General features: G+C 49.1%; 1 protein-coding gene across 2 annotated transcripts in view; it reads right to left on the bottom strand.

Moving 5' to 3' along the window:
- The window catches only part of apold1b (apolipoprotein L domain containing 1b), a 53,888-nt gene that overhangs the window by 13,855 nt on the left and 16,435 nt on the right, over nt 1–23,598 (bottom strand). For both annotated transcript variants that reach the window (XM_066660177.1, XM_066660178.1), the window contains exons 3-5: nt 932–1,003; nt 657–713; nt 467–508 (exon numbers count right to left, since the gene is read on the bottom strand). In XM_066660177.1, coding sequence (XP_066516274.1) covers nt 467–508; nt 657–713; nt 932–1,003 — 171 coding nt within the window. The remainder of the gene's footprint in view (nt 1–466; nt 509–656; nt 714–931; nt 1,004–23,598) is intronic.

The following is a 23,598-nucleotide window of genomic DNA, read 5'->3' as shown; positions in this document are numbered from 1 at the left end:
CACAGGACTGAACAAACTTCTTAATATGTAAAGAAATTTGTAACTGGGGATGAAAAACATCACCCAGATTTTTAAGAAAAACATTCACTCAATGTGAGTGAACCAAGAGTCGCCTGCAAATCCCTAGGAACTGCATGATTCCAAATTCTGGTAATATTAACATTGACACGCTCAACCCCTGTCCTAAAGCTAGATCAAGTAAATGGCATGAAATCCAAAGGAATCTCTCAACTTAAAAAAAAAACCCTCAAAACTGGAAAGAATTAAATGTGCTATGAATGCACACTGATTGTGTAAGAGTAAATAATAAACTGACAATAACAATAAGTTATTAATCGAATAATATAAAAAAAAATAAATAGATGCAGTAATAAAATTATAAGAATCATTGAACAATTTTAAAGTGCACAAGTTAAACACATACAAACATAAAGCATTACTAAAACAACAGTGAAAATGTTCTTACCAGCTTTGGCTCTGTATTTGGTGTCGAGTCACTGACTGGGTTCTACAGAAGGAAACAGTGAGACTGAGATTGAGACTCAGGTGCTGAAACAGACAAACCTTTACTGCTGAGCCCAGGGAACAGCTTGACAAGTCAATTCTGCTGAGGTCACTGACCAGTTTAATTGTGTGTGTGTGTGTGTGCATGCTACCTGTGAAGACCAGAAGGGGTTGATTTTCTGAAACAATCCCATCACAAGTCCAGGGTTCTACAAGAAAAAAAAAATCAGACAGAGCTAGAACAGCTTAACATTACACAGTCCATATGATGTTTTGTGGGAAAGTAATGACACATATATACACACACACACACACACATAGACATATATATATATATGTATATATATATATATTTTTTTGTCTTGAACACAGTTCCCAGGCTGTAATTTTGATTCTGATCATGCACGAAAGTCATAGCGAATCTCACCTGAACTGACTTTATAACTGTGCCCTCTTTGTTTTCTCCAGTGAGGGAAGACATATTTTTTGATAAGGAGCTCTGAAAAAAAAAAAAAAAAAAGAATTAATGTTCTGCAAAACTGTAAAATGTTCTGCACATTTAAGAGTTTACCATTAATCACCATTAAAGAAATTTGAAGACAGACGCTGCACAGATACCTTCACTGAGCTGAAATGTTAAGGTTGTTGATATAAATAAAACAGGCACAGAATAACATATACAAAGTTACGCTTCAGTATTTATGAGCCATTTATTTCTGTATACAAAATACCTAAGATATTTAAAATGATGTATTCTGTGAAGGACTGGCAACCAGTCCAGGGTGAGCTCCGGTCCTGTGTCCAGTGATTCTGGGTGGGATCCAAACCCACTGAGACCCTGAACTACATAAAGCATTTACAAACGGTAAACGAGTATATGAAGGAATTAATTCCTTAATATTGGATTGGCACAAGGCCCTTTATTGTTGTAACTTATGAGACAAATGACAATGCATGAAATTTTTTATAACAAGTTTTACAAAAGTTGTTTTATATTTTTAACAAGTTTTACAAATTTTCTTGTCATTGTGAAAAATCCATACACAGACCTCCTCAAAAGGAGATGGACCCAAATTTTCTGCAATTGCCTTTGTATCACACTGTATTAAAAACATCATTTGACACAAAGGTGCTTTGACATATGACTTTATTAGGTGAATTAAACAGTGTTATACAGGGTTAATTGCTAGGACACGGTTTAACTCTGCTCCAGTGAACCCATTTAGGAGGGAATGGAAAGTTGGAATGAAAAGAATGAAAGTTGACATGTTAGGGCAAGGAAGACATTACACCAAATCAGAAGGGTAGAGAAACACTGCTAAAACACTAGGAGCTGACAACACCTGCACCATGCAGAAGTGTGGCTCTGTGGGAAAGAGGGTTCTACAGAAAAGCTGTGTGGGAAGGTGCCGCTCTGTGGGAAGGCACCGCTCTGTGGGATAGGGGCTTGGAGAAAGTGGCTTAATAGAAAGTGGCTCTTTGGGTCGTTGGGAAACTGATGCTCTGTGGGAAAGTGCGGCTCTATTGACAAGCGTGGTCAATAGAGTGAAAGTGGAAAGTGAGTCTGTGTGGGAAAGCGTGGCTCTGTGGGAAGGTGTGGCAGAGTGGGAGAGTGAGTCTTTGGAAAAGTGGTTCAGTGGGAAAGTGGTTCAGTGGGCAAGCACGACTCTGTGGGAAAGTGAGGCTCTATGGAAAAGTGCAGCACTGTAGGAAAGCGCGGCTGTGTGGCAATGCGCCACTCTGTGGGAAAGCAGGGTTCTGTCGGAAAGTGGCTTGGGGAAAGTGCAACTCAATAGGAAAGTGGAAAGTGGCTCAATGGAAAGTGGGTTTTTAGGAAAGTGGCTCAGTGGGAAAGTGGCTCTGTGGGAAAATGTGGCTGAGTGGGAAACTGGAATGTGGCTCTTTGGGAAAGTGGAGCTCTTTGAGAAAATGCCTCAGGGAAAGTGGGGCTCTGTGGGGAAGCTTGGCTGTGTGGAAAAGCCGACTCAGTGGGAAAGTGCGGCTCTGTGGGAAAGCGCGGCTGTGTGGAAAAGCGACACTCTTTGTGAAAGCGTGTCTCTGTAGAAAGTGGCCGTGTACAAAATTGTGGGAAATTGGCTCAGTGAGAAAGTGGTTCTGTGATAATGCGTGGCTCTGTGGGAAAGTGGGGCTCAATGGGAAAGTGCGGCAGAGTGGGTAAAGCGACTCTTTGAAAAAGTGCTTCAGTGGGAAAGCATGGCTCTGTGTGAATGCGGCAGAGTGGGATAATTGTCTCAGTGAGAATGTGGCTGAATGGGATAATGGTCTCTGTGGGAAAGTGTCTCAGTGGGAATGTGGCTGAGTGGGAATGTGTCTCAATGGGAAAGTGTATCTGTGGGAATGTGGCTGAGTGAGACAATAGTCTCAGTGGGAATGTGGCTGAGTGAGACAATAGTCTCAGTTGGAATTTGGCTGAGTGAGACAATAGTCTCAGTTGGAATTTGGCTGAGTGAGACAATAGTCTCAGTTGGAATTTGGCTGAGTGAGACAATAGTCTCAGTTGGAATTTGGCTGAGTGAGACAATAGTCTCAGTTGGAATTTGGCTGAGTGAGACAATAGTCTCAGTGGGAATGTGGCTGAGTGGGAAAGTGTCTCCATGGTAAAGTGTCTCAAGTGGGAATGGGGCTGAGTGGGAAAAGTGCCTCAGTGGGAAAGTGGCTGAGTGGGATAATTGTCTCAGTGGGAAAGTCTCTCTGTGGGAATGTGGCAGAGTGGGAAAGTGTCTCTGTGGGAAAGTGTCTCAGTGGGAATGTAGCTGAGTGAAATAATTGTCTCAGTGGGAATGTGGCTGAATGGGAAAGTGTCTCTGTGGAAATGTGCCTGAGAGGGAAAATGTCTCAGTGGGAAAGTGTCTCTGTGGGAATGTGGCTGAGTGAGAAATGGTCTCAGTGAGAAAGTGTCTCCATGGGAAAGTGTCTCAGTGGGAAAATGGCTCTGTGGGAATGTGGCAGAGTGGGAAAATGTCTCAGTGGGAAAGTCTCTCTGCGGGAAAGTGTCTCAGTGGAAATGTGCCTGAGTGGGAAAATGTCTCAGTGGGAAAATGGCTCTGTGGGAATGTGGCAGAGTGGGAAAGTGTCTCTGTGAAAAAGTGTCTCAGTGGGAAAATGGCTCTGTGGGAAAGTGTCTGAGTGGGAAAATGGCTCTGTGGGAAAGTGTCTGAGTGGAAAAATGGCAGAGTAGGAAAATGGTTCTGTGGGAATGTGGCAGAGTGGGAAAGTGTCCCTGTGGGACAGTGTCTCAGTAGGTATATGTCTCTGTGGAAAAGTCTATCTGTGGGAAAATGGCAGAGTGGGAATGTGTCTCTGTGGAAAAGTCTCTCTGTGGGAATGTGGCTGAGTGGGAAAGTGTCTCTGGAAATGGGGCAGAGTGGGAAAGTATCTGAGTGGGAAAGTGTCTTAGTGGAAAAATGGCAGAGTGGGAAAGTATCTCTGTGGGAATGTGGCAGAGTGGGAAAGTATCTCTGTGGGAATGTGGCAGAGTGGGAAAGTGTCTCTGTGAGAATGTGGCTGAGTGGGAAAGTGTCTCTGGAAATGGGGCAGAGTGGGAAAGTGTCTCTGGAAATGGGGCAGAGTGGGAAAGTGTCTGAGCGGGAAAGTGTCTCAGTGGAAAAATGGCAGAGTGGGAAAGTGTCTCTGTGGGAATGTGGCAGATTAGGAAAGTGTCTCTGTGGGAAAGTGTCTCAGTGGGAAAATGGCTCTGTGGGAAAGTGTCTGAGTGGGAAAATGGCTCTGTGGGAATGTGATAGAGTGGGAAAATGTCCCTGTGGGAATGCGGCAGAGTGGGAAAGTGTCTCAGTAGGAATATGTATCTGTGGAAAAGTCGCTCTGTGGGAAAATGGCTGAGTGGGAAAGTGTCTCTGGAAATGGGGCAGAGTGGGAAAGTGTCTCTGGAAAAGGGGCAGAGTGGGAAAGTGTCTGAGCGGGAAAGTGTCTCAGTGGAAAAATGGCAGAGTGGGAAAGTGTCTCTGTGGGAATGTGGCAGATTAGGAAAGTGTCTCTGTGGGAAAGTGTCTCAGTGGGAAAGTGTCTTTGTGGGAATGTGGCTGAGTGGGAAAGTGTCTCTGGAAATGGGGCAGAGTGGGAAAGTGTTTTAGGAGAAAAATGGCAGAGTGGGAAAGTGTCTCTGTGGGAATGTGGCAGATTCAGAAAGTGTCTCTGTGGGAAAGTCTCTCTGTGGGAATGTGGCAGAGTGGGAAAGTGTCTCTGGAAATGGGGCAGAGTGGGAAAATGGCTCTGTGGGAAAGTGTCTGAGTGGGAAAATGGCTCTGTGGGAAAGTATCTCTGTGGGAATATGGCTCTGTGGGAATGTGGTAGAGTGGGAAAGTGTCCCTGTGGGAAGGTGGCAGAGTGGGAAAGTGTCTCAATGGGAATATTTCTCTGTGGAAAAGTCTCTCTGTGGGAAAATGGCTCTGGAAATGGGGCAGAGTGGGAAAGTGTCTCAGTGGAAAAATGGCAGAGTGGGAAAGTGTCTCTGTGGGAATATGGCAGAGTGGGAAAGTGTCTCAGTGGGAAAGTCTCCCTGTGGGAATGTGGCAGAGTGGGAAAGTGTCTCAGTGGGAAAATGGCTCTGTGGGAAAAAGTCTCTCTGTGGGAATGTGGCAGAGTGGGAAAGTGTCTCTGTGAGAAAGTGTCTGAGTGGGAAAATGGCTCTGTGGGAAAGTATCTCTGTGGGAATGTGGCAGATTGGGAAGATGTCTCTGTGGGAAAGTGTTTCATTGGGAACGTGTCTCTGTGGGAACGTGTCTCTGTGGGAAAGTCTCTCTGTGGGAATGTGGCAAAGTGGGAAAGTGTCTAAGTGGGAAAGTGTCTAAGTGGGAAAATGGCTCTGTGAGAGTGTCTCTGTGGGAACGTGGCAGAGTGGGAAAGTGTCTGAGTGGGAAAATGGCTCTGTGGGAAAGTGTCTGAGTGGGAAAATGGCTCTGTGGGAAAGTATCTCTGTGGGAATGTGGTAGAGTGGGAAAGTGTCTCAGTGGGAAAGTGTCCCTGTGGGAATGTGGCAGAGTGGGAAAGTGTCTCAGTGGGAAAATGGCTCTGTGGGAAAAAGTCTCTCTGTGGGAATGTGGCAGAGTGGGAAAGTGTCTCTGTGAGAAAGTGTCTGAGTGGGAAAATGGCTCTGTGGGAAAGTATCTCTGTGGGAATGTGGCAGATTGGGAAGATGTCTCTGTGGGAAAGTGTTTCATTGGGAACGTGTCTCTGTGGGAACGTGTCTCTGTGGGAAAGTCTCTCTGTGGGAATGTGGCAAAGTGGGAAAGTGTCTAAGTGGGAAAGTGGCTCAATGGGAAAATGGCTCTGTGAGAGTGTCTCTGTGGGAACGTGGCAGAGTGGGAAAGTGTCTGAGTGGGAAAATGGCTCTGTGGGAAAGTGTCTGAGTGGGAAAATGGCTCTGTGGGAAAGTATCTCTGTGGGAATGTGGTAGAGTGGGAAAGTGTCCCTGTGGGAATGTGCCAGAGTGGGAAAGTGTCCCTGTGGGACAGTGTCTCAGTAGGAATATGTCTCTGTGGAAAAGTCTCTCTGTGGGAAAGTGTCTCTGTGGGAATGTGGCAGATTGGGAAAGTGTCTCTGTGGGAAAGTGTCTCAGTGGGAAAATATCTCTGTGGGAACGTGGTAGAGTGGGAAAGTGTCCCTGTGGGACAGTGTCTCAGTAGGAATATGTCCCTGTGGAAAAGTCTCTCTGTGGGAAAATGGCTCTGTGGGAAAGTGTCTCTGTGGGAAAGTGTCTCAGTGGGAACGTGGTAGAGTGGGAAAGTGTCCCTGTGGGAATGTGGCAGAGTGGGAAAGTGTCCCTGTGGGACAGTGTCTCAGTAGGAATATGTCCTTGTGGAAAAGTCTCACTGTGGGAAAATGGCAGAGTGGGAAAGTGTCTCTGGAAATGGGGCAGAGTGGGAAAGTGTTTCATTGGGAAAGTGTCTCTGTGGGAACGTGTCTCAGTGGGAACGTGTCTCAGTGGGAAAGTCTCTCTGTGGGAATGTGGCTGAGTGGGAAAGTGTCTCTGGAAATGGGGCAGAGTGGGAAAGTGTCTGAGTGGGAAAATGGCTCTGTGGGAATGTGGTAGAGTGGGAAAGTGTCCCTGTGGGAATGTGGCTGAGTGGGAAAATGGCTCTGTGGGAATGTGGCAGAGTGGGAAAGTTTTTTTTGGGAAAGTGTCTCTGTGGAAAAGTCTCTCTGTGGGAATGTGGCTGAGTGGGAAAGTGTCTCAGTGGAAAAGTCTCCCTGTGGGAATGTGGCTGAGTTGGAAAGTGTCTCTGGAAATGGGGCAGAGTGGGAAAGTGTCTCAGTGGAAAAATGGCAGAGTGGGAAAATGGCTTTGTAGGAAAATGGCAGAGTGTGAAAGAGTCTCTGTGGGAAAGTGTCTCAGTGGGAAAGTCTCTCTGTGGGAACGTGGCAGAGTGGGAAAGTGTCCCTGTGGGAATGTGGCAGAGTGGGAAAGTGGCTCAGTAGGAATATGTCTCTGTGGAAAAGTCGCTCTGTGGGAAAATGGCAGAGTGGGAAAGTGTCTTTGTGGGAATGTGGCTGAGTGGGAAAGTGGCTCAGTAGGATATGTCTCTGTGGAAAAGTCGCTCTGTGGGAAAATGGCAGAGTGGGAAAGTGTCTTTGTGGGAAAGTGTCTGAGTGGCAAAGTGTCTCAGTGGAAAAATGGCAGAGTGGGAAAGTGTCTCTGTGGGAAAGTGGCTCAATGGGAAAATGGCTCTGTGAGAAAGTGTCTCTGTGAGAAAGTGGCAGAGTGGGAAAGTGTCTCTGTGGGACAGTGTCTCAGTAGGTTTATGTCTCTGTGGAAGTCCATCTGTGGGAAAATGGCAGAGTGTGAAAGAGTCTCTGTGGAAAAGTCTCTCTGTGGGAATGTGGCAGAGTGGGAAAGTGTCCCTGTGGGACAGCGTCTCAGTAGGAATATGTCTGAGTGGAAAAGTGTCCCTGTGGGAAAATGGCTCTGTGGGAACGTGGCAGAGTGGGAAAGTGTCTCAGTGGGAAAGTGTCCCTGTGGAAATGGGGCAGAGAGGGAAAGTGTCTCAGTGGAAAAATGGCAGAGTGGGAAAATGGCTCTGTAGGAAAATGGCAGAGTGTGAAAGAGTCTCTGTGGGAAAGTGTCTCAGTGGGAAAGTCTCTCTGTGGGAACGTGGCAGAGTGGGAAAGTGTCCCTGTGGGAATGTGGCAGAGTGGGAAAGTGGCTCAGTAGGAATATGTCTCTGTGGAAAAGTCGCTCTGTGGGAAAATGGCAGAGTGGGAAAGTGTCTTTGTGGGAATGTGGCTGAGTGGGAAAGTGGCTCAGTAGGAATATGTCTCTGTGGAAAAATCGCTCTGTGGGAAAATGGCAGAGTGGGAAAGTGTCTTTGTGGGAAAGTGTCTAAGTGGCAAAGTGTCTCAGTGGAAAAATGGCAGAGTGGGAAAGTGTCTCTGTGGGAAAGTGGCTCAATGGGAAAATGGCTCTGTGAGAAAGTGTCTCTGTGGGAATGTGGCAGAGTGGGAAAATGGCTCTGTGGGAAAGTGTCTGAGTGGGAAAATGGCTCTGTGGGAAAGTGTCTGAGTGGGAAAATGGCTCTGTGGGAAAGTATCTCTGTGGGAATGTGGTAGAGTGGGAAAGTGTCTCTGTGAGAAAGTGTCTGAGTGGGAAAATGGCTCTGTGGGAAAGTATCTCTGTGGGAATGTGGCAGATTGGGAACGTGTCTCTGTGGGAACGTGTCTCTGTGGGAAAGTCTCTCTGTGGGAATGTGGCAAAGTGGGAAAGTGTCTAAGTGGGAAAGTGGCTCAATGGGAAAATGGCTCTGTGAGAGTGTCTCTGTGGGAACGTGGCAGAGTGGGAAAGTGTCTGAGTGGGAAATTGGCTCTGTGGGAAAGTATCTCTGTGGGAATGTGGTAGAGTGGGAAAGTGTCTCAGTGGGAAAGTGTCCCTGTGGGAATGTGGCAGAGTGGGAAAGTGTCTCAGTGGGAAAATGGCTCTGTGGGAAAAAGTCTCTCTGTGGGAATGTGGCAGAGTGGGAAAGTGTCTCTGTGAGAAAGTGTCTGAGTGGGAAAATGGCTCTGTGGGAAAGTATCTCTGTGGGAATGTGGCAGATTGGGAAGATGTCTCTGTGGGAACGTGGCAGAGTGGGAAAGTGTCTGAGTGGGAAAATGGCTCTGTGGGAAAGTGTCTGAGTGGGAAAATGGCTCTGTGGGAAAGTATCTCTGTGGGAATGTGGTAGAGTGGGAAAGTGTCCCTGTGGGAATGTGCCAGAGTGGGAAAGTGTCCCTGTGGGACAGTGTCTCAGTAGGAATATGTCTCTGTGGAAAAGTCTCTCTGTGGGAAAGTGTCTCTGGAAATGTGGCAGAGTGGGAAAGTGTCTGAGTGGCAAAGTGTCTCAGTGGAAAAATGGCAGAGTGGGAAAGTGTCTCTGTGGGAATGTGGCAGATTGGGAAAGTGTCTCTGTGGGAAAGTGTCTCAGTGGGAAAATATCTCTGTGGGAACGTGGTAGAGTGGGAAAGTGTCCCTGTGGGACAGTGTCTCAGTAGGAATATGTCCCTGTGGAAAAGTCTCTCTGTGGGAAAATGGCTCTGTGGGAAAGTGTCTCTGTGGGAAAGTGTCTCTGTGGGAAAGTGTCTCAGTGGGAACGTGGTAGAGTGGGAAAGTGTCCCTGTGGGAATGTGGCAGAGTGGGAAAGTGTCTCTGTGGGAAAGTGTCTCAGTGGGAAAATATCTCTGTGGGAACGTGGTAGAGTGGGAAAGTGTCCCTGTGGGACAGTGTCTCAGTAGGAATATGTCCCTGTGGAAAAGTCTCTCTGTGGGAAAATGGCTCTGTGGGAAAGTGTCTCTGTGGGAAAGTGTCTCTGTGGGAAAGTGTCTCAGTGGGAACGTGGTAGAGTGGGAAAGTGTCCCTGTGGGAATGTGGCAGAGTGGGAAAGTGTCCCTGTGGGACAGTGTCTCAGTAGGAATATGTCCTTGTGGAAAAGTCTCTCTGTGGGAAAATGGCAGAGTGGGAAAGTGTCTCTGGAAATGGGGCAGAGTGGGAAAGTGTTTCATTGGGAAAGTGTCTCTGTGGGAACGTGTCTCAGTGGGAACGTGTCTCTGTGGGAAAGTCTCTCTGTGGGAATGTGGCTGAGTGGGAAAGTGTCTCTGGAAATGGGGCAGAGTGGGAAAGTGTCTGAGTGGGAAAATGGCTCTGTGGGAATGTGGTAGAGTGGGAAAGTGTCCCTGTGGGAATGTGGCTGAGTGGGAAAATGGCTCTGTGGGAATGTGGCAGAGTGGGAAAGTTTTTTTGGGAAAGTGTCTCTGTGGAAAAGTCTCTCTGTGGGAATGTGGCTGAGTGGGAAAGTGTCTCAGTGGAAAAGTCTCCCTGTGGGAATGTGGCTGAGTTGGAAAGTGTCTCTGGAAATGGGGCAGAGTGGGAAAGTGTCTCAGTGGAAAAATGGCAGAGTGGGAAAATGGCTTTGTAGGAAAATGGCAGAGTGTGAAAGAGTCTCTGTGGGAAAGTGTCTCAGTGGGAAAGTCTCTCTGTGGGAACGTGGCAGAGTGGGAAAGTGTCCCTGTGGGAATGTGGCAGAGTGGGAAAGTGGCTCAGTAGGAATATGTCTCTGTGGAAAAGTCGCTCTGTGGGAAAATGGCAGAGTGGGAAAGTGTCTTTGTGGGAATGTGGCTGAGTGGGAAAGTGGCTCAGTAGGATATGTCTCTGTGGAAAAGTCGCTCTGTGGGAAAATGGCAGAGTGGGAAAGTGTCTTTGTGGGAAAGTGTCTGAGTGGCAAAGTGTCTCAGTGGAAAAATGGCAGAGTGGGAAAGTGTCTCTGTGGGAAAGTGGCTCAATGGGAAAATGGCTCTGTGAGAAAGTGTCTCTGTGAGAAAGTGGCAGAGTGGGAAAGTGTCTCTGTGGGACAGTGTCTCAGTAGGTTTATGTCTCTGTGGAAGTCCATCTGTGGGAAAATGGCAGAGTGTGAAAGAGTCTCTGTGGAAAAGTCTCTCTGTGGGAATGTGGCAGAGTGGGAAAGTGTCCCTGTGGGACAGCGTCTCAGTAGGAATATGTCTGAGTGGAAAAGTGTCCCTGTGGGAAAATGGCTCTGTGGGAACGTGGCAGAGTGGGAAAGTGTCTCAGTGGGAAAGTGTCCCTGTGGAAATGGGGCAGAGAGGGAAAGTGTCTCAGTGGAAAAATGGCAGAGTGGGAAAATGGCTCTGTAGGAAAATGGCAGAGTGTGAAAGAGTCTCTGTGGGAAAGTGTTTCAGTGGGAAAGTCTCTCTGTGGGAACGTGGCAGAGTGGGAAAGTGTCCCTGTGGGAATGTGGCAGAGTGGGAAAGTGGCTCAGTAGGAATATGTCTCTGTGGAAAAGTCGCTCTGTGGGAAAATGGCAGAGTGGGAAAGTGTCTTTGTGGGAATGTGGCTGAGTGGGAAAGTGGCTCAGTAGGAATATGTCTCTGTGGAAAAATCGCTCTGTGGGAAAATGGCAGAGTGGGAAAGTGTCTTTGTGGGAAAGTGTCTGAGTGGCAAAGTGTCTCAGTGGAAAAATGGCAGAGTGGGAAAGTGTCTCTGTGGGAAAGTGGCTCAATGGGAAAATGGCTCTGTGAGAAAGTGTCTCTGTGGGAATGTGGCAGAGTGGGAAAATGGCTCTGTGGGAAAGTGTCTGAGTGGGAAAATGGCTCTGTGGGAAAGTGTCTGAGTGGGAAAATGGCTCTGTGGGAAAGTATCTCTGTGGGAATGTGGTAGAGTGGGAAAGTGTCTCTGTGGGAATGTGGCAGAGTGCGAAATTGTCCCTGTGGGACAGTGTCTCAGTAGGTATATGTCTCTGTGGAAGTCTCTCTGTGGGAAAATGGCAGAGTGTGAAAGAGTCTCTGTGGAAAAGTCTCTCTGTGGGAATGTGGCAGAGTGGGAAAGTGTCCCTGTGGGACAGCGTCTCAGTAGGAATATGTCTGAGTGGGAAAGTGTCCCTGTGGGAAAATGGCTCTGTGGGAACGTGGCAGAGTGGGAAAGTGTCTCAGTGGGAAAGTGTCCCTGTGGGAATGTGGCAGAGCTGGAAAGTGGCTCTGTGGGAAAGTGTCTCTGTGGGAATATGGCAGAGTGAGAAAGTGTCTCTGTGGGAACGTGACAGAGTGGGAAAGTGTCACTGTGGGAATGTGGCAGAGTGGGAAAGTGGCTGAGTGGGAAAGTGTCTCAGTAGGAATATGTCTCTGCGGAAAAGTCTCTCTGTGGGAATATGGCAGAGTGGGAAAGTGGCTGAGTGGGAAAGTGTCTCAGTAGGAATATGTCTCTGCGGAAAAGTCTCTCTGTGGGAATATGGCAGAGTGGGAAAGTGTCTCTGTGGGAACGTGACAGAGTGGGAAAGTGTCCCTGTGGGAATGTGGCAGAGTGGGAAAGTGGCTGAGTGGGAAAGTGTCTCAGTAGGAATATGTCTCTGCGGAAAAGTCTCTCTGTGGGAATGTGGCTGAGTGGGAATGTGTCTCAGTGGGAAAAGTCTCGCTGTGGGAAAGAGTCTCAGTGGGAAAATGGCAGAGTGTGAAAGAGTCTCTGTGGAAAAGTCTCTCTGTGGGAAAGTGTCTCAGTGGGAATGTGGCTGAGTGGGAATGTGGCTGAGTGGGAAATTGCCTCGGTGGGAAGGTGTCTCTGTGGGAATGTGGCAGAGTGGGAAAGTGTCTAAGTGGGAAAGTGGCTCAATGGGAAAATGGCTCTGTGAGAAAGTGTCTCTGTGGGAATGTGGTAGAGTGGGAAAGTGTCTCTGTGGGAATGTGGCAGAGTGCGAAATTGTCCCTGTGGGACAGTGTCTCAGTAGGTATATGTCTCTGTGGAAGTCTCTCTGTGGGAAAATGGCAGAGTGTGAAAGAGTCTCTGTGGAAAAGTCTCTCTGTGGGAATGTGGCAGAGTGGGAAAGTGTCCCTGTGGGACAGCGTCTCAGTAGGAATATGTCTGAGTGGGAAAGTGTCCCTGTGGGAAAATGGCTCTGTGGGAACGTGGCAGAGTGGGAAAGTGTCTCAGTGGGAAAGTGTCCCTGTGGGAATGTGGCAGAGCTGGAAAGTGGCTCTGTGGGAAAGTGTCTCTGTGGGAATATGGCAGAGTGAGAAAGTGTCTCTGTGGGAACGTGACAGAGTGGGAAAGTGTCACTGTGGGAATGTGGCAGAGTGGGAAAGTGGCTGAGTGGGAAAGTGTCTCAGTAGGAATATGTCTCTGCGGAAAAGTCTCTCTGTGGGAATATGGCAGAGTGGGAAAGTGGCTGAGTGGGAAAGTGTCTCAGTAGGAATATGTCTCTGCGGAAAAGTCTCTCTGTGGGAATATGGCAGAGTGGGAAAGTGTCTCTGTGGGAACGTGACAGAGTGGGAAAGTGTCCCTGTGGGAATGTGGCAGAGTGGGAAAGTGGCTGAGTGGGAAAGTGTCTCAGTAGGAATATGTCTCTGCGGAAAAGTCTCTCTGTGGGAATGTGGCTGAGTGGGAATGTGTCTCAGTGGGAAAAGTCTCGCTGTGGGAAAGAGTCTCAGTGGGAAAATGGCAGAGTGTGAAAGAGTCTCTGTGGAAAAGTCTCTCTGTGGGAAAGTGTCTCAGTGGGAATGTGGCTGAGTGGGAATGTGGCTGAGTGGGAAATTGCCTCGGTGGGAAGGTGTCTCTGTGGGAATGTGGCAGAGTGGGAAAGTGTCTAAGTGGGAAAGTGGCTCAATGGGAAAATGGCTCTGTGAGAAAGTGTCTCTGTGGGAATGTGGCAGAGTGTGAAAGTGTCTCAGTAGGAATATGTCTCCGTGGAAAAAGTCGCTCTGTGGGAAAATGGCAGAGTGGGAAAGTGTCTCTGGAAATGGGGCAGAGTGGGAAAGTCTCTCTGTGGGAAAGTGTCTCAGTGGGAAAGTCTCTCTGTGGGAACGTGGCAGAGTGGGAAAGTGTCCCTGTGGGAACGTGGCAGAGTGGGAAAGTGTCTCTGTGGGAATGTGGCAGAGTGGGAAAGTTTTTTTTGGGAAAGTGTCTCTGTGGAAAAGTCTCTCTGTGGGAATGTGGCTGAGTGGGAAAGTGTCTCAGTGGAAAAGTCTCCCTGTGGGAATGTGGCTGAGTTGGAAAGTGTTTCTGGAAATGGGGCAGAGTGGGAAAGTGTCTCAGTGGAAAAATGGCAGAGTGGGAAAATGGCTTTGTAGGAAAATGGCAGAGTGTGAAAGAGTCTCTGTGGGAAAGTGTCTCAGTGGGAAAGTCTCTCTGTGGGAACGTGGCAGAGTGGGAAAGTGTCCCTGTGGGAATGTGGCAGAGTGGGAAAGTGGCTCAGTAGGAATATGTCTCTGTGGAAAAGTCGCTCTGTGGGAAAATGGCAGAGTGGGAAAGTGTCTTTGTGGGAATGTGGCTGAGTGGGAAAGTGGCTCAGTAGGATATGTCTCTGTGGAAAAGTCGCTCTGTGGGAAAATGGCAGAGTGGGAAAGTGTCTTTGTGGGAAAGTGTCTGAGTGGCAAAGTGTCTCAGTGGAAAAATGGCAGAGTGGGAAAGTGTCTCTGTGGGAAAGTGGCTCAATGGGAAAATGGCTCTGTGAGAAAGTGTCTCTGTGAGAAAGTGGCAGAGTGGGAAAGTGTCTCTGTGGGACAGTGTCTCAGTAGGTTTATGTCTCTGTGGAAGTCCATCTGTGGGAAAATGGCAGAGTGTGAAAGAGTCTCTGTGGAAAAGTCTCTCTGTGGGAATGTGGCAGAGTGGGAAAGTGTCCCTGTGGGACAGCGTCTCAGTAGGAATATGTCTGAGTGGAAAAGTGTCCCTGTGGGAAAATGGCTCTGTGGGAACGTGGCAGAGTGGGAAAGTGTCTCAGTGGGAAAGTGTCCCTGTGGAAATGGGGCAGAGAGGGAAAGTGTCTCAGTGGAAAAATGGCAGAGTGGGAAAATGGCTCTGTAGGAAAATGGCAGAGTGTGAAAGAGTCTCTGTGGGAAAGTGTCTCAGTGGGAAAGTCTCTCTGTGGGAACGTGGCAGAGTGGGAAAGTGTCCCTGTGGGAATGTGGCAGAGTGGGAAAGTGGCTCAGTAGGAATATGTCTCTGTGGAAAAGTCGCTCTGTGGGAAAATGGCAGAGTGGGAAAGTGTCTTTGTGGGAATGTGGCTGAGTGGGAAAGTGGCTCAGTAGGAATATGTCTCTGTGGAAAAATCGCTCTGTGGGAAAATGGCAGAGTGGGAAAGTGTCTTTGTGGGAAAGTGTCTGAGTGGCAAAGTGTCTCAGTGGAAAAATGGCAGAGTGGGAAAGTGTCTCTGTGGGAAAATGGCTCTGTGAGAAAGTGTCTCTGTGGGAATGTGGCAGAGTGGGAAAATGGCTCTGTGGGAAAGTGTCTGAGTGGGAAAATGGCTCTGTGGGAAAGTGTCTGAGTGGGAAAATGGCTCTGTGGGAAAGTATCTCTGTGGGAATGTGGTAGAGTGGGAAAGTGTCTCTGTGAGAAAGTGTCTGAGTGGGAAAATGGCTCTGTGGGAAAGTATCTCTGTGGGAATGTGGCAGATTGGGAACGTGTCTCTGTGGGAACGTGTCTCTGTGGGAAAGTCTCTCTGTGGGAATGTGGCAAAGTGGGAAAGTGTCTAAGTGGGAAAGTGGCTCAATGGGAAAATGGCTCTGTGAGAGTGTCTCTGTGGGAACGTGGCAGAGTGGGAAAGTGTCTGAGTGGGAAAATGGCTCTGTGGGAAAGTGTCTGAGTGGGAAAATGGCTCTGTGGGAAAGTATCTCTGTGGGAATGTGGTAGAGTGGGAAAGTGTCTCAGTGGGAAAGTGTCCCTGTGGGAATGTGGCAGAGTGGGAAAGTGTCTCAGTGGGAAAATGGCTCTGTGGGAAAAAGTCTCTCTGTGGGAATGTGGCAGAGTGGGAAAGTGTCTCTGTGAGAAAGTGTCTGAGTGGGAAAATGGCTCTGTGGGAAAGTATCTCTGTGGGAATGTGGCAGATTGGGAAGATGTCTCTGTGGGAAAGTGTTTCATTGGGAACGTGTCTCTGTGGGAACGTGTCTCTGTGGGAAAGTCTCTCTGTGGGAATGTGGCAAAGTGGGAAAGTGTCTATGTGGGAATGTGGCTCAATGGGAAAATGGCTCTGTGAGAGTGTCTCTGTGGGAACGTGACAGAGTGGGAAAGTGTCTGAGTGGGAAAATGGCTCTGTGGGAAAGTGTCTGAGTGGGAAAATGGCTCTGTGGGAAAGTATCTCTGTGGGAATGTGGTAGAGTGGGAAAGTGTCCCTGTGGGAATGTGCCAGAGTGGGAAAGTGTCCCTGTGGGACAGTGTCTCAGTAGGAATATGTCTCTGTGGAAAAGTCTCTCTGTGGGAAAGTGTCTCTGGAAATGTGGCAGAGTGGGAAAGTGTCTGAGTGGCAAAGTGTCTCAGTGGAAAAATGGCAGAGTGGGAAAGTGTCTCTGTGGGAATATGGCAGATTGGGAAAGTGTCTCTGTGGGAAAGTGTCTCAGTGGGAAAATATCTCTGTGGGAACGTGGTAGAGTGGGAAAGTGTCCCTGTGGGACAGTGTCTCAGTAGGAATATGTCCCTGTGGAAAAGTCTCTCTGTGGGAAAGTGTCTCTGTGGGAAAGTGTCTCTGTGGGAAAGTGTCTCAGTGGGAACGTGGTAGAGTGGGAGAGTGTCCCTGTGGGAATGTGGCAGAGTGGGAAAGTGTCCCTGTGGGACAGTGTCTCAGTAGGAATATGTCCTTGTGGAAAAGTCTCTCTGTGGGAAAATGGCAGAGTGGGAAAGTGTCTCTGGAAATGGGGCAGAGTGGGAAAGTGTTTCATTGGGAAAGTGTCTCTGTGAGAACGTGTCTCTGTGGGAACGTGTCTCAGTGGGAACGTGTCTCTGTGGGAAAGTCTCTCTGTGGGAATGTGGCTGAGTGGGAAAGTGTCTCTGGAAATGGGGCAGAGTGGGAAAGTGTCTGAGTGGGAAAATGGCTCTGTGGGAATGTGGTAGAGTGGGAAAGTGTCCCTGTGGGAATGTGGCTGAGTGGGAAAATGGCTCTGTGGGAATGTGGCAGAGTGGGAAAGTTTTTTTTGGGAAAGTGTCTCTGTGGAAAAGTCTCTCTGTGGGAATGTGGCTGAGTGGGAAAGTGTCTCAGTGGAAAAGTCTCCCTGTGGGAATGTGGCTGAGTTGGAAAGTTTCTCTGGAAATGGGGCAGAGTGGGAAAGTGTCTCAGTGGAAAAATGGCAGAGTGGGAAAATGGCTTTGTAGGAAAATGGCAGAGTGTGAAAGAGTCTCTGTGGGAAAGTGTCTCAGTGGGAAAGTCTCTCTGTGGGAACGTGGCAGAGTGGGAAAGTGTCCCTGTGGGAATGTGGCAGAGTGGGAAAGTGGCTCAGTAGGAATATGTCTCTGTGGAAAAGTCGCTCTGTGGGAAAATGGCAGAGTGGGAAAGTGTCTTTGTGGGAATGTGGCTGAGTGGGAAAGTGGCTCAGTAGGATATGTCTCTATGGAAAAGTCGCTCTGTGGGAAAATGGCAGAGTGGGAAAGTGTCTTTGTGGGAAAGTGTCTGAGTGGCAAAGTGTCTCAGTGGAAAAATGGCAGAGTGGGAAAGTGTCTCTGTGGGAAAGTGGCTCAATGGGAAAATGGCTCTGTGAGAAAGTGTCTCTGTGAGAAAGTGGCAGAGTGGGAAAGTGTCTCTGTGGGACAGTGTCTCAGTAGGTTTATGTCTCTGTGGAAGTCCATCTGTGGGAAAATGGCAGAGTGTGAAAGAGTCTCTGTGGAAAAGTCTCTCTGTGGGAATGTGGCAGAGTGGGAAAGTGTCCCTGTGGGACAGCGTCTCAGTAGGAATATGTCTGAGTGGAAAAGTGTCCCTGTGGGAAAATGGCTCTGTGGGAACGTGGCAGAGTGGGAAAGTGTCTCAGTGGGAAAGTGTCCCTGTGGAAATGGGGCAGAGAGGGAAAGTGTCTCAGTGGAAAAATGGCAGAGTGGGAAAATGGCTCTGTAGGAAAATGGCAGAGTGTGAAAGAGTCTCTGTGGGAAAGTGTCTCAGTGGGAAAGTCTCTCTGTGGGAACGTGGCAGAGTGGGAAAGTGTCCCTGTGGGAATGTGGCAGAGTGGGAAAGTGGCTCAGTAGGAATATGTCTCTGTGGAAAAGTCGCTCTGTGGGAAAATGGCAGAGTGGGAAAGTGTCTTTGTGGGAATGTGGCTGAGTGGGAAAGTGGCTCAGTAGGAATATGTCTCTGTGGAAAAATCGCTCTGTGGGAAAATGGCAGAGTGGGAAAGTGTCTTTGTGGGAAAGTGTCTGAGTGGCAAAGTGTCTCAGTGGAAAAATGGCAGAGTGGGAAAGTGTCTCTGTGGGAAAGTGGCTCAATGGGAAAATGGCTCTGTGAGAAAGTGTCTCTGTGGGAATGTGGCAGAGTGGGAAAATGGCTCTGTGGGAAAGTGTCTGAGTGGGAAAATGGCTCTGTGGGAAAGTGTCTGAGTGGGAAAATGGCTCTGTGGGAAAGTATCTCTGTGGGAATGTGGTAGAGTGGGAAAGTGTCTCTGTGGGAATGTGGCAGAGTGCGAAATTGTCCCTGTGGGAATGTGGCAGAGTGCGAAATTGTCCCTGTGGGACAGTGTCTCAGTAGGTATATGTCTCTGTGGAAGTCTCTCTGTGGGAAAATGGCAGAGTGTGAAAGAGTCTCTGTGGAAAAGTCTCTCTGTGGGAATGTGGCAGAGTGGGAAAGTGTCCCTGTGGGACAGCGTCTCAGTAGGAATATGTCTGAGTGGGAAAGTGTCCCTGTGGGAAAATGGCTCTGTGGGAACGTGGCAGAGTGGGAAAGTGTCTCAGTGGGAAAGTGTCCCTGTGGGAATGTGGCAGAGCTGGAAAGTGGCTCTGTGGGAAAGTGTCTCTGTGGGAATATGGCAGAGTGAGAAAGTGTCTCTGTGGGAACGTGACAGAGTGGGAAAGTGTCACTGTGGGAATGTGGCAGAGTGGGAAAGTGGCTGAGTGGGAAAGTGTCTCAGTAGGAATATGTCTCTGCGGAAAAGTCTCTCTGTGGGAATATGGCAGAGTGGGAAAGTGGCTGAGTGGGAAAGTGTCTCAGTAGGAATATGTCTCTGCGGAAAAGTCTCTCTGTGGGAATATGGCAGAGTGGGAAAGTGTCTCTGTGGGAACGTGACAGAGTGGGAAAGTGTCCCTGTGGGAATGTGGCAGAGTGGGAAAGTGGCTGAGTGGGAAAGTGTCTCAGTAGGAATATGTCTCTGCGGAAAAGTCTCTCTGTGGGAATGTGGCTGAGTGGGAATGTGTCTCAGTGGGAAAAGTCTCGCTGTGGGAAAGAGTCTCAGTGGGAAAATGGCAGAGTGTGAAAGAGTCTCTGTGGAAAAGTCTCTCTGTGGGAAAGTGTCTCAGTGGGAATGTGGCTGAGTGGGAATGTGGCTGAGTGGGAAATTGCCTCGGTGGGAAGGTGTCTCTGTGGGAATGTGGCAGAGTGGGAAAGTGTCTAAGTGGGAAAGTGGCTCAATGGGAAAATGGCTCTGTGAGAAAGTGTCTCTGTGGGAATGTGGCAGAGTGGGAAAGTGTCTCAGTAGGAATATGTCTCCGTGGAAAAAGTCGCTCTGTGGGAAAATGGCAGAGTGGGAAAGTGTCTCTGGAAATGGGGCAGAGTGGGAAAGTGTCTCTGTGGGAAAGTGTCTCAGTGGGAAAGTCTCTCTGTGGGAACGTGGCAGAGTGGGAAAGTGTCCCTGTGGGAACGTGGCAGAGTGGGAAAGTGTCTCTGTGGGAACGTGACAGAGTGGGAAAGTGTCTCTGTGGGAACGTGACAGAGTGGGAAAGTGTCTCAGTGGGAATGTGGCAGAGTGGGAAAGTGTCTCAGTGGGAATGTGGCAGAGTGGGAAAGTGGCTGAGTGGGAAATTGTCTCAGCAGGAATATGTCTCTGTGGAAAATAATCTCTGTGGGAAAGTATCTCAGTGGGAAAAAAGGATCTGTGGGAATGTGGCAGATTGGGAAAGTGTCTCAGTGGGAATGTGGCAGAGTGGGAAATTGCCTCGGTGGGAAAGTGTCTCAGTGGGAATGTGGCTGAGTGGGAAAGTGTCTCAGTGGGAAAGTCGCTCTGTGGGAATGTGGCAGAGTGGGAAACTGTCTCTGTGGGAATGTGGCAAAGTGGGAAAGTGTCCCTGTGGGAATGTGGCAGAGTGGGAAAGTGTCCCTGTGGGAATGTGGCAGAGTGGGAAAGTGTTCCTGTGGGAATGGGGCAGAATGGGAAAGTGTCACTATGGGAAAATGGCTCTGTGGGAATGTGGCAGAGTGGGAAAGTGTCCCTGTGGGAATGTGGCAGAGTTGGAAAATGTCTCAGTGGGAAAGTCTCTCTGTGGGAATGTGGCTGAGTGGGAAAGTGTCTCTGTGGAAAAGTCTCTCTGTGGGAATGGGGCAGAATGGGAAAGTGTCTCTGTGGGAATGTGGCTCAATGGGAAAATGGCTCTGTGAGAAAGTGTCTCTGTGGGAATGTGGCAGAGTGGGAAAGTGTCTCTGTGGGAAAGTGTCTGAGTGGGAAAATGGCTGTGTGGGAAAGTGTCTGAGTGGGAAAATGGCTCTGTGGGAAAGTGTCTGAGTGGGAAAATGGCTCTGTGGGAAAGTGTCTGAGTGGGAAAGTCTCTCTGTGGGAACGTGGCAGAGTGGGAAAGTGTCCCTGTGGGAATGTGGGAGAGTGGGAAAGTGTCCCTGTGGGAACGTGGCAGAGTGGGAAAGTGTCTCAGTGGGAATGTGGCAGAGTGGGAAAGAGTCTCTGTGGGAAAGTATCTCAGTGGGAAAAAAAGGCTCTGTGGGAATGTGGCAGATTGGGAAAGTGTCTCAGTGGGAAAATGGCTGAGTGGTAAAGTGTCTCAGTGGGAATGTGGCTGAGTGGGAAATTGCCTCGGTGGGAATGTGGCTGAGTGGGAAAGTGTCTCAGTAGGAAAGTCGCTCTGTGGGAATGTGGCAGAGTGGGAATGTGTCTCAGTGGGAAAAGTCTCTCTGTGGGAAAGTGTCTCAGTGGAAAAATGGCAGAGTGGGAAAATGGCTCTGTAGGAAAATGGCAGAGTGTGAAAGAGTCTCTGTGGGAAAGTGTCTCAGTGGGAAAGTCTCTCTGTGGGAAAATGGCAGAGTGGGAAAGTGTCTTTGTGGGAATGTGGCTGAGTGGGAAAGTGGCTCAGTAGGAATATGTCTCTGTGGAAAAATCGCTCTGTGGGAAAATGGCAGAGTGGGAAAGTGTCTTTGTGGGAAAGTGTCTGAGTGGCAAAGTGTCTCAGTGGAAAAATGGCAGAGTGGGAAAGTGTCTGAGTGGCAAAGTGTCTCAGTGGAAAAATGGCAGAGTGGGAAAGTGTCTCTGTGGGAAAGTGGCTCAATGGGAAAATGGCTCTGTGAGAAAGTGTCTCTGTGGGAATGTGGCAGAGTGGGAAAATGGCTCTGTGGGAAAGTGTCTGAGTGGGAAAATGGCTCTGTGGGAAAGTGTCTGAGTGGGAAAATGGCTCTGTGGGAAAGTATCTCTGTGGGAATGTGGTAGAGTGGGAAAGTGTCTCTGTGGGAATGTGGCAGAGTGCGAAATTGTCCCTGTGGGAATGTGGCAGAGTGCGAAATTGTCCCTGTGGGACAGTGTCTCAGTAGGTATATGTCTCTGTGGAAGTCTCTCTGTGGGAAAATGGCAGAGTGTGAAAGAGTCTCTGTGGAAAAGTCTCTCTGTGGGAATGTGGCAGAGTGGGAAAGTGTCCCTGTGGGACAGCGTCTCAGTAGGAATATGTCTGAGTGGGAAAGTGTCCCTGTGGGAAAATGGCTCTGTGGGAACGTGGCAGAGTGGGAAAGTGTCTCAGTGGGAAAGTGTCCCTGTGGGAATGTGGCAGAGCTGGAAAGTGGCTCTGTGGGAAAGTGTCTCTGTGGGAATATGGCAGAGTGAGAAAGTGTCTCTGTGGGAACGTGACAGAGTGGGAAAGTGTCCCTGTGGGAATGTGGCAGAGTGGGAAAGTGGCTGAGTGGGAAAGTGTCTCAGTAGGAATATGTCTCTGCGGAAAAGTCTCTCTGTGGGAATATGGCAGAGTGGGAAAGTGGCTGAGTGGGAAAGTGTCTCAGTAGGAATATGTCTCTGCGGAAAAGTCTCTCTGTGGGAATATGGCAGAGTGGGAAAGTGTCTCTGTGGGAACGTGACAGAGTGGGAAAGTGTCCCTGTGGGAATGTGGCAGAGTGGGAAAGTGGCTGAGTGGGAAAGTGTCTCAGTAGGAATATGTCTCTGCGGAAAAGTCTCTCTGTGGGAATGTGGCTGAGTGGGAATGTGTCTCAGTGGGAAAAGTCTCGCTGTGGGAAAGAGTCTCAGTGGGAAAATGGCAGAGTGTGAAAGAGTCTCTGTGGAAAAGTCTCTCTGTGGGAAAGTGTCTCAGTGGGAATGTGGCTGAGTGGGAATGTGGCTGAGTGGGAAATTGCCTCGGTGGGAAGGTGTCTCTGTGGGAATGTGGCAGAGTGGGAAAGTGTCTAAGTGGGAAAGTGGCTCAATGGGAAAATGGCTCTGTGAGAAAGTGTCTCTGTGGGAATGTGGCAGAGTGGGAAAGTGTCTCAGTAGGAATATGTCTCCGTGGAAAAAGTCGCTCTGTGGGAAAATGGCAGAGTGGGAAAGTGTCTCTGGAAATGGGGCAGAGTGGGAAAGTGTCTCTGTGGGAAAGTGTCTCAGTGGGAAAGTCTCTCTGTGGGAACGTGGCAGAGTGGGAAAGTGTCCCTGTGGGAACGTGGCAGAGTGGGAAAGTGTCTCTGTGGGAACGTGACAGAGTGGGAAAGTGTCTCTGTGGGAACGTGACAGAGTGGGAAAGTGTCTCAGTGGGAATGTGGCAGAGTGGGAAAGTGTCTCAGTGGGAATGTGGCAGAGTGGGAAAGTGGCTGAGTGGGAAATTGTCTCAGCAGGAATATGTCTCTGTGGAAAATAATCTCTGTGGGAAAGTATCTCAGTGGGAAAAAAGGATCTGTGGGAATGTGGCAGATTGGGAAAGTGTCTCAGTGGGAATGTGGCAGAGTGGGAAATTGCCTCGGTGGGAAAGTGTCTCAGTGGGAATGTGGCTGAGTGGGAAAGTGTCTCAGTGGGAAAGTCGCTCTGTGGGAATGTGGCAGAGTGGGAAACTGTCTCTGTGGGAATGTGGCAAAGTGGGAAAGTGTCCCTGTGGGAATGTGGCAGAGTGGGAAAGTGTCCCTGTGGGAATGTGGCAGAGTGGGAAAGTGTTCCTGTGGGAATGGGGCAGAATGGGAAAGTGTCACTATGGGAAAATGGCTCTGTGGGAATGTGGCAGAGTGGGAAAGTGTCCCTGTGGGAATGTGGCAGAGTTGGAAAATGTCTCAGTGGGAAAGTCTCTCTGTGGGAATGTGGCTGAGTGGGAAAGTGTCTCTGTGGAAAAGTCTCTCTGTGGGAATGGGGCAGAATGGGAAAGTGTCTCTGTGGGAATGTGGCTCAATGGGAAAATGGCTCTGTGAGAAAGTGTCTCTGTGGGAATGTGGCAGAGTGGGAAAGTGTCTCTGTGGGAAAGTGTCTGAGTGGGAAAATGGCTGTGTGGGAAAGTGTCTGAGTGGGAAAATGGCTCTGTGGGAAAGTGTCTGAGTGGGAAAATGGCTCTGTGGGAAAGTGTCTGAGTGGGAAAGTCTCTCTGTGGGAACGTGGCAGAGTGGGAAAGTGTCCCTGTGGGAATGTGGGAGAGTGGGAAAGTGTCCCTGTGGGAACGTGGCAGAGTGGGAAAGTGTCTCAGTGGGAATGTGGCAGAGTGGGAAAGAGTCTCTGTGGGAAAGTATCTCAGTGGGAAAAAAAGGCTCTGTGGGAATGTGGCAGATTGGGAAAGTGTCTCAGTGGGAAAATGGCTGAGTGGTAAAGTGTCTCAGTGGGAATGTGGCTGAGTGGGAAATTGCCTCGGTGGGAATGTGGCTGAGTGGGAAAGTGTCTCAGTAGGAAAGTCGCTCTGTGGGAATGTGGCAGAGTGGGAAACTGTCTCTGTGGGAATGTGGCAAAGTGGGAAAGTGTCCCTGTGGGAATGTGGCAAAGTGGGAAAGTGTCCCTGTGGGAATGTGGCAGAGTGGGAAAGTGTTCCTGTGGGAATGGGGCAGAGTGGGAAAGTGTCTCTGTGGGAATGTGGCAGAGTGGGAAAGTGTCCCTGTGGGAATGTGGCAGAGTGGGAAAGTGTCCCTGTGGGAATGTGGCAGAGTGGGAAAATGTCTCAGTGGGAAAGTCTCTCTGTGGGAATGTGACTGAGTGGGAAAGTGTCTCAGTGGGAAAGTGTCTCTGTGGAAAAGTCTCTCTGTGGGA

The sequence above is a fragment of the Hoplias malabaricus genome, chromosome 2 (genome assembly GCF_029633855.1).
Source record: "Hoplias malabaricus isolate fHopMal1 chromosome 2, fHopMal1.hap1, whole genome shotgun sequence".
In the NCBI taxonomy this organism is placed as follows: Eukaryota; Metazoa; Chordata; class Actinopteri; order Characiformes; family Erythrinidae; genus Hoplias; species Hoplias malabaricus.
This window is presented reverse-complemented; position numbering and strand designations above follow the sequence as displayed.